Below are 14,445 nucleotides of genomic sequence, written 5' to 3'. Positions count from 1 at the left end.
TGCCATTCTATGTAAATTCTCAAAATTTGAGAAGCACTATTTCTTACTTAAATATGAAAGGCTTGGTATCTTATTTTATCAATACCTCCTGACTCCCAGCAACCAAATGGCTGAGGCTTCAAAGAAAGTGTCAATAAAAGAGAATGATTTAAACCTTCATCTCATATCACATACTACAGTACTAACCACTGGTGGAGAAATTGTGGAGTTACGTCCAACAGCCATATACAAAAATCTTTGAATTTTGTAATTGAAATAATTTTATTGAAAATATCACGAAGATCAACCTAGAGATGGTATCTACGGGTCTCATTCAGACCCGGTCGCAAGCGCTGAACGCTTGCAACCGGGTCGATGTTAAGGCACTGCGCATGCGCAGCGGCCGCACTGCGCATGCGCAAGCCCCGGAGTGGGAGGGAAAGTCTCTCGCTCTGGAGCTCACTACAAAAGGGGTGGCTGTCGATGTTGATCGACAACTCGCCCCGTTTTGTAGGCGGGGTGGGGGGTGGCTACACAAACGGAGGCGTTCCTGACGGAACGCCTGCCGCTTTGTGGGCGGCCGCACTGACATCAGCAGTGATGTCAGTGGGGAGCTTCCTGCTCGATCATCTACATGGTCGGTCGCTAAAGCTGTGGGTGGTAACCCACAGCTTAGCTAGCGACCAGGAGGCCGCACTTAAAAAAAGAAGCGGCCGCCCTGATTCAGAACGAGCGCTCGCTTCTTGTGAGTGCCTCTGAATGAGGGCCTATGTGTGCTGCTCCTTCTCAACAAATCAATCCCCTCACTATGAGCAAACAGTTACTACACCTTGTAAATGTTATTTTCCAACTAGGCAGAAATTCTAAAAACTGTGTCCATGCCTGAAGAAACTAATAGACTCTGGCATATAATTTATGGAATATATTACCAGTCTCCTGACCAACACTCTACCACCATTCCATAGGGTGTGGGAACCTTAGTCCCTGCCACAACTTGGCACATATTTCTTACTTATTAGTTGAACTTTCCCCCTTTAGTTTTTATTTTTCTTTAAACACTCCCTTCCTTCCTTCCCTTTAATATTGCATACAAAAGCTTTATTTTTGTAACTGTATGTTGGACAGAATGTTTTGTGCATCTGATTTTTTTAATATCTAATATACTTACGGTACTTTGGAAATCGAAAATCATGAATAAACATCACAACCGTTGTGTTTACCTCTTTTGATTTTTTACTTAATAGCTCAAACATATGAACAGGATAATGTAAAAATAAAATTGTATGGTATGACAATACTGGTTTCAAATATGATTTACTAGTGCATACCGCAGAGAGAGGCAAGGCAGGTATTTAGGACATGAAATGAAGGTAAGAGTAAGACCGATGGACATTTTCTTTTCTTTTTTAATTTCAACCATCCAAACTACATGTTGGTGAATTCCAACATGTACATCAACCTTTGCCATGTAAAAATAAATATAGCGGAACCACTGAATGATAAAGGGGACCTCTTTTCTACTGTGTAAGCTTTATTCAAATGTTTAAGCAGGTATTTCTTGTATTTAGCTAAATGAATGTTCATTAATGTTAAAATCCAGAAACCAGGGTCAGCTGACATTTACTCCCCCAGCTATTTGTCAAACAATCGGCTCCCAGACCCTCTTATCGTGCCTGGCACTGCCAGTTCATCAGCTGACATGTCCCTGCCGGTCAGTCTTTCCTAGTTGCACATAATGTGACAAACATTCACTCTGGGTAATGGGAGTGGCTGGCGCTGCCATCTTGCCTTGGTCTGCTGACTCCAGATTTGTCCAACCAGTGAGAAGTTTGATTCCAAATGACCTTTGCAACCAATGACTGTTCAGCGTGCCCTGGCTACTACACCAGGGGAAGGCAGAAACTAACATTTGCATATTATCGCTGCGACACCAGCAACAGACGCAAGAGTGGACTCTAGGGTGAGTTGAAAACAAAACAGTTTCTGCATCGATTGTGTGGGTTGAAAAAAAATTGTGGGACCACGTGAGATGAACATAGCCGTAGAATCTAAAATGCAGTAGTAGGGTATCTGTTGCCCTTTTTGTTGCGAACAAATACATGCAACAACCCAGGACTCACCACGTGGAGGTAGCTGCAGCTCGAGTCCTATCCGCCACTCACCCTGTTACGTTATAACGTGCTCAGCCAATCACTGCACACTGTTCTAGTGGCAGTGACAGCAATCATCTTCTCGAGTGGTCCCACAAATTTCCCACAAATGTTTTTTCCACCCTCGCAACTGATGCTGATAATTTTCCTTTTTTGACCCACTTTTCAACCCACCCTACCGGACTCCGCAATGTCCACCTCTGAATCAGGTCCGGTGCCTTTATAACGCTCTGCTAATGGGAAAGAAGCAAAACTTCAAATACATTCAAATTTTCTGCTCTCTTAAGTGCAGTGCGCAAGTTTTCGATTTTGGAATTAAAATTTCAGGTCAGTTTCTTTTTCAGTTGTTACAAAGAGGAAAAATAAAAAAAAATTATTTAGTTTTAGATTTCTCTTAGCTATTTGTCTGTACTTTTTCATGTATTTGACCTTGTACTCTGCTATATTTTCCCCTATCAGCAGATTTTGAAGCTAATTTTTTTTTCACTGAATCCTTCTCATGTATCCTGTTGGTTAGTGCTGTAGACAAATCTGAATAAAGAATCTTTATTTATGGCGTACAGTATATCATGATTCAAAACATGTTGTTCATAAATTTCATAAAGTTCATAAATGGCAACTTTTCCTAATGTCCAGCCACAGTCCCAGTTTTGATGATTTGTCCTTGGAAATTTTTATCCCTGGTTTTTAATGTTCAACATCTGCACATTGCAATTCCTGTTCTTTTGTACACTGCATGCAAATGTTGCTGTTCTGGCTTTATAACTAGAACAGGATAATTGAAAATTCAAATAATTACTTTATAAACAATATTAAATAGCATACCATCGTAATGTGATTACGTCATCAGAAAATCTGTTTTCCAGGTGCCATCTGTTCAGCTACAAATGTGGTCAATTCTGTTGAAATTTGGAAGAACCTGTTACATATATGCTGTGTATGTGTGTATATATATATATCTATATATATATAGATATATATATATACAGTTTGTATGCCATTATATCTGTGTGTACTGTGTCTGTGGTAGGAAATATGGATTGCAAGCTCCACTAAGTTCAGAAACTGATGTGAATGACCAAGTATCCTCTGTAAAGTGTTATGGGATATATGTGAGCTATATAAATAATTGTTAATGAATATATATTTGGGAAGTGTAAAACCAATCTGGACATAGAAGCTATGTACAGTATGTTTTAGTTACACTGTTTTTAAAATAAATTGGACTATGGTCACTAGTTCAGTCCTGTGAATACAGGCACACAGTTGGAGGGTGCCATAGTCACTAGGATCTATACGCGAGAGCACAAAGAGGTATTAATTAGCCGGGCCTAGGCCTGTTGGAGGGGCCCGAACCAGCTTCTGAGGCAGAAAAATGTCCTCCTCTGCTGCACCACTTCCTGGTGCTGTACATATTTTCATTTGTTGTTTTTTTTTCAGACGGATGTGTGGCCACTTCTCCATCAACACCCCACGGCTGTCTCAATGGCCTTGTCTATGGCTATCAAAGAGGCACTTTTTGCATGCAATTTCAATGATGTGTCTACTTCCTAGTGCATTGAAAGGTTGAATAATGTGTGTGTGTAAGTAACTGGTCCATACTTTTAATTTGGTTATTATGTAGGTATACTTATACTTACAGTTACTAATAGGCATGCATTCACCGTGTATGTGAACTTACAGCAATGCAGCCTCTTTAGGTCATATATGCCAAGATTTACCTGGCTGATTTGGTAACACTGAATAATATTGTACAAGTGACCTGTTTCATTCAGTTACATGGGGCTGTGTAAGGGCTGCATATGCAATTCTCAGTCACTTTAATGTGTGAGAGCGGCGTGAATATCTATACCAACAGAGTCCGCAGCCTACATAGTGTCACAGAAACATACAAGTGTAAATAATCTCAATAAAACAGTGACATGTTCTTGCAATTGTTAGTATGTGAGTATAGATGATGTAACTCCACTTTCCCTCCAGGTTTCTTTTAATGGACAGAATATCATACACAGCATTGTGTTCTTTGTATTGCAGACACAATGCCAGATTAAACACTATTAAGAACAGACATATCCGGTTTAACTGCTATGTATACCAATACCAGTTTATGGGCACATAGTTTAGCAGCTTTATTGCTGGCACAGGTACATCCTGTTTTAAATAGCCATACACTGTGTAATACTGCTAATACATCACACAAACCGGCACACTTTCAAAAGGGAACTTTAATAACCCAATGCACATGTAACGAAACCCATAGCAATAAGATCTTAGGTTTGATCAGTGTAGTCCAAGTTAAGGCTCCCATACATCAGAGATTGATTGCAGCAATCGTGCAATTTGCAATCGATTGTGTATAAAAATCTTTCCCTTTTTCAATCGACTGCTGATTGCAGAGATGCCACAATCGATTGAAAAAGGGAAAGATTTTTATACAAAATCGATTGCAAATTGCACGATTGCTGCAATCAATCTCTGATGTATGGAGGCCTTTAGACTGATGGAAATATAATTGATTACTATAGGTGACAGCACATGTGAGAATAAGATGAGTTCTGTAATTGTAATTTCACTCCATAAGTTATTTCTTCATGACAGCCTTTTGACCGATTCACTCTCCCCCTCAGCCATCTAGACTGCAAAAAAGGTTAAAATACTTTAAAAGCAGTATGAAAATTTGTAAATTTTAATATCTTTTTTTATGCCATTAGTCTTTTTTTATACATCTTGATTCGGATACTATTGGTCTTTAATGTGTTTATAGCCTTCACATTACTTTATTGCTATGACAGAAGGAGTAACATGGACATCTAAAAAAAATGATAGTTCCTACATCACTTGTGTATTATATGTATATAATAAACTGAACACAGGCATGTGTTAATGAAAATTAATTCTGTTTCACTCAGCATTTGTTACATTTTAGTCCTTGACATCAGAATCCATTGTTCACAGGGTCTAGATTTCAGTGGACTTCTCGTTTCTGTTCTTTTTAATTCACTGAAACTTTAGAGCCAAGAAAATCATTCGCCAGACACCTAGGGGTATATTTACTAAAGTGCAGGTTTTTAGAAGTGGAGTTGTTGCCCATAGCAACCAATTCAATTCTAACTATCTTCTAATCTAGAAGGTGCCAGATATTTAAGTAGAATCTGGTTTCTGTGAGCAACAACTCCACTTCTAAAAACCCGTACTTTAGTAAATATACCCCTAGGTGTGTTATTTTCTAACACTGCTGCAAATTTGAGAAGTTTGGACCTCCTCCCTAGTCTTAGCACAGGTCACGTGTTTATTGCAATGTTGATCTGGGCCTGATTCAGACCCGCTCGCAAGCGCCATGCGCTCGCAAACGGGTCGATAGTGGCCCAGTGCGCACGCGAGCCCCGGAGCGAGCGCAAAAAGCACTCGCTCCGGGACTCACTACAAAAGGGGCGGCTGTCAATGTTGATCGACAGCTCGCCCCATTTTGTAGGCGTGGCGAGGGGGTGGCTTCAGAAACGGAGGCGTTCCCATGCCAACGCCTGACGCTTGTGGGTGGCCCTACTGACATCACTAGTGATGTCAGTAGGTGGACTTCCTGCTCTAATAGTGCAGGAAGTCCACTGGGGCTTGCGGCAACGAGACCCTACCGCAGGGGTCTTGTCGCCAAGCCCAATGGTCGCGATGGTCTTGACCATCGCGACCATCATCATGGCCGCTCGCATAAGCTGTGGGTGGTAACCCACAGCTATGCGAGCGGCCAAGAGGCCGCAACAACAAAAAAAAGCACACGCCCTGATTCAGAGCGAGCGCTCGCTTTTTGCGAGCGGCTCTGAATCAGGCCCTCTGTTTCCTTTTAATTCACATATTAACCCAGCTCTTCCACTTGTTGTAATGTTGCGCATTCAAGTGCTATATCCCCTCAAACTGAAAACTGAGACAACTAGTATTTGAAGATCTAGGACCTGTAGATGCTGCCACAGTGCTTTGTGATACTGTATATTTGATGGTGACCATGCTGAAATGTAGACAGCCTTTCCAGTCCTTACAGGTAGAAACGGGGCAGGGAAAACGATGTCTCTCATGCTCACTTAAAGTAAATTTATTGTAACAGAGAACCTCACTGTGCTAGAGAACTTCCAATATCTGTAATAATTTACAATGTGTACATGAGGAGGCTGTTATTCTGTCTAATACACAATTTACTACCTTTATACTGTATGGACAAAGATCTGTAATATATCATTTGTGATGTTTTTGTTGTAGCATTGCTAGGTTTAATAGCTTTTGCCTTACAATATTTGTATTCAAATAAATCTGACTGCACATTAAGGGTATATATACAGTCACAATTATATTATGAATTTTGGCATATACACTGGTGACAAGCATAGATCATAATCTATAGTTAGTTATATGGTTTATTTGTTAGCAAAAGCAGGTTATATGATATAAATATACAAGATTGTTTGCTCGCCGCTGCAGGATAACGGTCTCGGAGATGGGTAGGGGTCACACTAATTTGGGGCACAGCAATTTGGTTCCAGTTTGTAGAGAGGTAAGGCAGAATGCCATGGATACGACATGTAGATATCATGGATGTTCTACAGTGGCAAGTTGCTTTTCACGCACCGTATCTGTAACGGAGAAATCAAGGTCTGTCAGTATTACAGTGCTCCTTACCCATCTTTTTTGACACTGCCTATTTATCCTTACTGCACTAACACATATATGTAATTCTTACCTGAAGCAGAGTCCTGTAAGATGCCCGGCCACTATTCTCTGTATATGATCATTCTGTTAGTCTAACCCAAAGATGGACAAATCCCAGTCACAAGGAAAAAAGCCACCTCAACTTTGTGTGCTTCCCCTTCTCCTACACTGGAGGCTAATTGGTGGCTCTGCCAGGAATGAGTAGGACATGTTCCTGGCATTTAGTCATTACAGCTATAATTTTCAGCACTGTTCCCTGCTGCTACTATTACATCCCTGGCTGATGCTGCTAGCACCAGAAGTGCTTAAGCTGTGCAAGAGCAGTTCTAGCTATGTAAGTAGTGAGAGTTTAATGTTATGCCTGGAAGTCCAAATGTTGAAATTCTATTTTAACAATTTCCATTGGCCACAATGGGGGGAGATGGGGGCATAGACTTGTTGTGGGCCGGTAGGTTGGTGTGTAATGCTTTTTTGTGGGGGGAACAAGCTGTTGTGCAATATTATTTCTGTGGCACAGGTGATAGCAATTATTGTTTGGGGGAACTTGGTGGCACGTAATCATTTCTCTATGACAGAGCCTCGTTAGTTGTTAGACAATAGACTGATGCAATGTGTTGTAGAAGGAACTGAGTGCAGACTGACTATTGACTATTTGGGCTGTTCACTATAGAATTTTTCCTGTAGTTGTTTTCTCGTCTGTGTAACTTATGATGCTCGTACCAGTAATGTACAATACTCCAGCCTTATTCATTTCTGCATGGCTCAAACGTTTCTGCATAAGTTTGTCCACAGCGTTGTTTATCTTCTGTTGGTAGGAGCTGAGCAGATTGGGGCATTCTATGTTGAGTGCACTTATTTAAGCGCTCATGAAAAATTGACATTTCAAATTGTGGGACAAGATTATTGAAATGAGATGTAAAGGGTAATGAATACCCAATTGTGTGGGGCCACACAGCATTTTCTTCCCTGCAAAAGAACTTGAATTTTACCTACACTTTCACTCACCCATATGCAGAGCTGTATATATTACTGCGGCTGGACCACCCCAATTAGTATGCTTGCTTCCATACCCGTCAATGTTATCAGTGTGCACTTATACCATTTTTATCCCTGATGCTAAATATTTTTCTCCAAACAGGCTTCATTACAGTTACAACCAACCCTGCATAGCACACAATTCCATTAACTCACCTTCAGTGACCATTGCCTATATGTGTCCACCCAGTTTGACTTTGCATCGCCCAAACTTGTGTGCGTTCAGTTCAGGAGCAGGCGCAGTGAGAAAACACGCAATGTATATCTACAAAACTGATCTGCGCTCAACTCTGCATAAGACCGATAATATCGCCGATTTTTCATTTTAAAAAAGGGGGAAAATTTTCAAAATCCCTATTTTTGTGTAAAAATTTGGGGATTTCTTACAGAACCCTTTGGACTGCCCCCCTAATTATACTTTAGCGAATGTTTTTTTCGTAAACTGCATACTTTGGCGAAAAACGACTGCTGAAATTTCGGTCAAAATTTTTTTTTCCGTGAAAAATGTATTTAATGTATTGGGGCTGGTATTTCGGAGGAGTATAAAGATGCGCCAAGTGTTTTAGACATCGCACATGGCTGGAACAGGCGTTTTTTTTTTGCGGTTTAAAAAACCACCTGCGCCAGCCATGTGCGATGTTTAAAACATTTGACGCATCCTTATGGCCCTCCGAAATACCAGACCCAATACGTTAAACGCATTTTTCTTGAAAAAAAAGACATTTTGACCGAAATTTCAGCGGGCGTTTTTCGACAAAGTACGCAACTTATGAAATTTGTTTTTGCTAAAGTATCATTAGGGGGCTGTCCAAAGGGTTCTGTAAGAAATCCCCACATTTTTTACCCAAAAATAGTGATTTTTCAAATTTTTGTCGCCTGCCCTAGGCTGGAGAAAAGTTTTCTCCAGTTTTTAGGCGAACGGACGTTTTTCACCATCGTTGGCGAAATCGGATGCAAATCGGCTGATCGGACAGCCGATTCGCAAACGACGGCGAAAATGACCGATTTTGCCTCAGATTGAATACGCCCTTAAGGGGGGGAGTGTTAGGTTTAGGCACTTACCGGGAGGGTTAGGGTAGGGGTGCGGGGTAGAGTGGGTTAGTATGAGGGTGCAGGAAAGGAGGGTTAGGGGGTAAATAGGACAGGGGAACATTACTTACCATTCCCCTGTCGGGATTTGAACCATCAGGATGCCGCTGTCAGCGTACTGACAGCCGGCATCCCGTCCATCAGTATTTCATACCGATTCCGGAAAATGGTGCATGTATTGTATCCAGATGGAAAAATTGTTAATTAGAGTTCACTGCAAATTGAATGAGGGATCACAAAACAGCACTCATACAGTATATAAATGTCAGTACTACGAATCTGCAGCAAATTGCACAATAAAATGACAGATGAAAACAGAAACATTAACATTGCGCAACCTGGAATATACTTTGGCAAGAAAATAAAGTGATAACATTCACTGTTATTCCTACTGCCCCGAGCTGCATGACACCCCCAGAATAAAGTCCATGTGCTATGGTCACAGGATAAGTAGCTTGAAAGACTGATTGTAACTACAGTACTATAATGTCATCTCTTCCCCATGCATCATCTGCCTGAGTCTTGCACAAATAAACATTATTTATTAATGTTTTTATGTGTCATGAATCATGATTTACTTCTACAAACCTGTGTTTCTAAGAGGGAGATTTATCAAACCTTCCAAGGAGTAGAGAAGTTGCCATTAGCAACCAATCAGATTGTAGCTATCATTTTATAGATAAATTAGCTGATGGGTTGCTATGAACAACGTCTTTATTTGTTCTCTACTTGGCATCTATTCCCAGGCGATCAGTATACAGTATACTATATACTATGCAGCGGATTAACCTGGAGTTTCACATACTTATACATGTATATTTACACATATACATAGTAAAATGTTGCTGTGATTGTTTATTTTAACAAAATTAATAGATAAATTGGTAAAACAAAAGTGTACGTAAAGAGTTCTGAAGAGGCATAAAAGTAGAGATGTCCGAGTTCGGTTTTACTCAGTTTTACTCGGATATGTTTGGATCTCAAAAACTGCATATTATTGGACCGTGTTTTTGGATAGCCAATAAAATTAATCCCCACACTTCTGTTCATGTTTCTGTTCGATAATTGAAAGGGCATTGCTTTTAATAGCCTTGTCTTGCCAATAAAAGCACTGCTCTTTTAACTATTGGGCAGAAACACGAACAGAAGTGTCGGGTTTTACAACTCAACACTTCGTAAATTAAACACAATCTCTCTTTAAAGTGTAGAGTTTCCTTGGCTATTTCTTGACTTTGCATTTTGTATATTTTGGGTTTCACAGAATTTTATATTTGCAAATTCCTCATAATATCTTTTCTGTGGTTTTCCCCTGTTTGATCTTGTAGAGGTTCTTTTCTATGGCTGGATGTCCACGCTGGTAGTCTCTGGTACAGGTATGTCTCTAGCTGTTGGCATATCCAATAACACATACTTGTTCTGCATTTCCAACTTCATCTTTGTTTTAAGTGGTGCTTAAAACACTAGTCAAGTCTCTTGACTTGACTAGCTTTTTGGTGTTAGGATTCCAGAGACTATAAACTTTACTCTTTTGGCATGTTTCTTCACGAAGATTTCCTCCATTGTCAGACCTCAAGACTTTTAGGGGTATATTTAGAAAAGTTTGATGTGGGTTGATTTTAGGTGACTTTGCAATCAATTTGCATTCTATTTTGAGCATCATAGATTTACTAAAGTCAAAATCGAATATAAAACTGAATCCCCTTCAAAATCGAATATCGTTCAAACTAGGGATGAGCGAGTTCAGGGCCTGATTCAGAGCCGGACGCTATTTGCGGATGGTCGTTCCTAAAAAGGGACCGGCTATTTAAATTGAGCGCTCCCTCATTGCGGTTTGTTGACGCCTCTATGTCTGAGTGAGCGTACGAAAAATGCGCTCGCTATTTTGTAAAGACGCCCCTTTGCCGTTCGCATCACACGTCATCTCCGGTATTTATTTGATTAATCGGGTACATCGAAAGGCATCTGAACTGCTCGCAGTGCTTGTGGTAGGTTTTTCTTACCGCAATCACTGCGAGCAGTTCAGGCTAAAAGACAACCAAGTGACGTGGTCGATGACGCTCCTTTACTAATTATGCACTCCCATTAAACGCCCTTTTTACCGTTGGGCACGCCTGCGTTCGGATCTCCACTCCCCCGTTTTCAAGCACCTTCCCGTTACCACCCACAAACAGTACATTCTGTCAATCAAATTAGCAGCCCCTCGCTGTTTTGCGAGCGTTCGATTTCCGACCGGAATGACTTGTTTGCGCATGCGCATTACGACCCATATGCATGCGCAGTTGTGCGAACATTGCTCATAGCGAACGAGCGGCCGCTTACGAGCGGCTCTGAATCAGGCCCTCAGTTCTCAGAGAACCGAACCCACCCGAATTTCAGGAATCCGGGGCGAACCGAGCCAAGCTCGGATCTCCCTGCCAGCACTGGATTCCTCACCCAAGGGAAAACCTCGCGATCCCTCTGTCGGGTCGTGAGGTTTTGTATTGAGAGGGCTTAACGCTGATTTGCTGAGAGAGCCATCTGTCAAAGCTCTCAGCCAATCAGCGTTAAGCCCATTTAATATGCACACAGGAAGCAAAAGAAGATGGCGCCCGCCATCCCCCGCTGCCGACACCGCCGGCACCCCCACTGGCAGCATCCCCTGCTGCCTACACTGCCAGCACCCCCGCACTGCTGCCCCACATACTGAGGACACCGTCAGCGACCCCCACACTGCCGGCACTCCCACACTGAGGACACCAACAGCACCCCTGCACTACCGACACTGTCAGCACACATGCACTGAGGACACCGCTGGCACCCCCGCTCTGCCGACACCACCGGCACCCTGCATTGAGGACACCCCTGCACTGTCGACACACTCAGCAAACTTGCACTAAAGCCACCACTGGCACTGGCGACATCACCGGTACCCTTCACTGAGGACACTGCCAGCACCCCAGCACTACCATTCCATGTACTGAGGACACCATCAGCAACCCCCGCACTGCCAACACAGCCAGCAAACCTGTACTAAAGACACCACTGGCACTGCCGACATCGCCGGTACCCTTCTCTGAGGACACTGCCAGCACTGTAGCATTGCCATTCCATGTACTGAGGACACCGTCAGCAACCCCTGCACTGCCGACACAGACAGCAAACCTGCACTGAAGACACCGTTGGCACCCCCACTCTGCTGACACCGCCGATACCCTGCACTGAGGACACTGCCAGGACCGCAGCACTGCCATTCCATGTACTGAGGACACCGTCAGCAACCCCGCTCTGCCGACACTGCTGTCACAGTAAGTGCACTATTGGTGTATCCAACCCACACTGTATAACACACTGTATCTGTTTTGGAAATTGGAAGCTGAACTGCCACATGTTAGTGCTGCCCACTGTGTCACTTAGCTTAGTCAGCCAGCTAGCTAGATGCAACCTTTTGGCCTTAACTAGATGAAAAAAACAATATTGTGAGGTGGACAAAACTGATTGGAAATGACTGGAAATAAATGTTATTGAGATTAATAATACTGTAGGAACAAAAACAGACCCATTTTATGTGATTTTAGCTGTTTTTATGATATTTTAAGAAAAAATCCAGATCCAAAACCGAAAAAACAAAACACCAAAGAAAAAATCCCAAACCAGATTCAGATCCAAAACCAGGGGAGATCCAGATCTAAAACCAAAACAGGAGGGTCGGCGCACATCTTTTAGTTTAAACATTGGTATTTTGACTTAGGATCCCCTAATTTACTAATATTCAAATAAAAAGTCGAACACAAAATCGAATACAACATCCCCAAAATAATAGACCTGCTTCATGCTGGCGATTTCAACAGGCTTCTTGTGTGTTATGTGTATGACAGTGTTAAAAAAAAAATTACGTGGGGTCCCACCCCATGCATAATCAGCACAGTGCTGTGTGAGCCGGTCCTGGTTGAAAATACAGGCGGGGGATATGTTGGGCTTCCCTGTATTTTCAAAACCAGCACTGGGCTCCTGAGCTAGTCCTGGTTATGAAAATACGGGGGCGGGGGGGGGTAAAGACGTAGTGATCCCCCATATTTTCAACAACATGGCACCAGGCTCTTAATAACAGGTGTAATTCTACAACATGGGAAACACTTCACGGGGTCCCCGCGCCAAAGCTTTCAGCACCCCATACTAGTCAGCTCATTCTATGGATTCCTGGAGACCAATAAAGGGGTCCCACATCTCCAAGTAACCCCAAGCCGGGGCTAAAGCCCAGGGCTATCCCCTGCACCCCAGGGCGGTGGGTGTGGGGTTGATAGTAGTTTTGTAAATATTATAGTAATAAAAAAAAACAACTCATACTCACCTAACACTTGGCGCAGGTTGGTCCTCTTCCCCAGTAGGATCCCAGAGCATTAAAAATTACAAACCGAGATCTCCGGATCCATGACAGACACTGTATGTGTAAACACATACAGCTCTTCTTTGCAAGTGACAGGGCCCAGGAGGTTTCCTGCACTTGTAGGGCCGCCAGCCAATCACCAGCTGCTACATAGTGATCAGCTGCTGATTAACTGTGGGTGGACTGGATGCCAATCAACAGCAAGGCTGCTGATTGGCCTGACAGGCAGTTGGTATGACTCCCCTATTTGAATTTTGGACTGCGCTGTAGCCCCACCTCTGTAGCCGCCACCGGAGGACAGGAATTTTTTTTATCCTGTCAACACTCTAGGGTATTTGGAGCCCAGGGCAAATTTATAAATGGAGTCCCCCCCCACCATGTGCGCTCGCTGTGAAAAATGGGGGTGGTCACAAGGGGCGTGGCCACTGAAAAATGGGGCGTGTCAACACCCCTTTATTGTCACTGGGAACATTTATTTCCATTTGTACCTTAATGCAGTGCCCCTTATACAGTCCCCCCTATACAGTGCCCCTAGTAGCGGTCCCCCTTATGCAGGCCCCCAGTAGTGCCCCTTATATAGTACCCCCAGTATACAATGCCCCCAGTAGTGGTCCCTTATGCAGGCCCCCAGTAGTGCCCCTTACACAGTTCCCCCTGTAGTAGTCCCCATTATGCAGCCCACCATTAGTTCCCCTTATACAGTGCCCCCAGTAGTGATCTCCCATATGCAGCCCCCCAGTAGTGATACCCCATATGCAGTTCTCTTTATACAGTGCCCCCAGGAGTGAACCCCCCTTATGCAGGCCCCCAGTATTATCCCCCCTATGCAGTGCCCCCTGTAGTGGTTCTCCCTTTTCAGTGCCCCCTGTAGTAGTCCCCCTTGATGCAGTGCCCCCAGTAGTAGTCCCCCCCAGTAGTAGTCCCCAATAGTGCCCCCCCCAGTAGTAGTCCCTAGTAGTAGTCCCCCCTATACAGTGCCCTTTATATAGTTGATCCAGCAGGAGTCCCCCTTGATCCAGTGCCCCCTGTAGTAGTCCCCAGTAGTGCCCCCCCAATGCAGTGCCCCCAGTAGTATCCCCCCAGAAGCAGTGCCCCCAGTAGTAGTCCCCTTCTTAGTAATAGTGCCACCCCCCCAGT

At 43.1% G+C, this 14,445-nt stretch overlaps 1 protein-coding gene across 1 annotated transcript in view; it reads right to left on the bottom strand.

The window, feature by feature from the left end:
• Positions 1–6,511: 6,511 nt before the first annotated feature.
• Positions 6,512–14,445, bottom strand: part of PPP1R1B (protein phosphatase 1 regulatory inhibitor subunit 1B) — a 96,458-nt gene continuing 88,524 nt past the window's right edge. The window contains exon 7 of the mRNA XM_088474623.1: positions 6,512–6,745. Coding sequence (XP_088330749.1) covers positions 6,702–6,745 — 44 coding nt within the window. The 3' untranslated portion in view covers positions 6,512–6,701. The remainder of the gene's footprint in view (positions 6,746–14,445) is intronic.

The sequence above is a fragment of the Taudactylus pleione genome, unplaced genomic scaffold (assembly GCF_031769625.1).
Source record: "Taudactylus pleione unplaced genomic scaffold, aTauple2 ptg000155l, whole genome shotgun sequence".
NCBI classification, from domain to species: domain Eukaryota; kingdom Metazoa; phylum Chordata; class Amphibia; order Anura; family Myobatrachidae; genus Taudactylus; species Taudactylus pleione.
The sequence above is the reverse complement of the archived record's forward strand: the minus strand, read 5'-3'. Positions and strand labels throughout refer to the sequence as shown.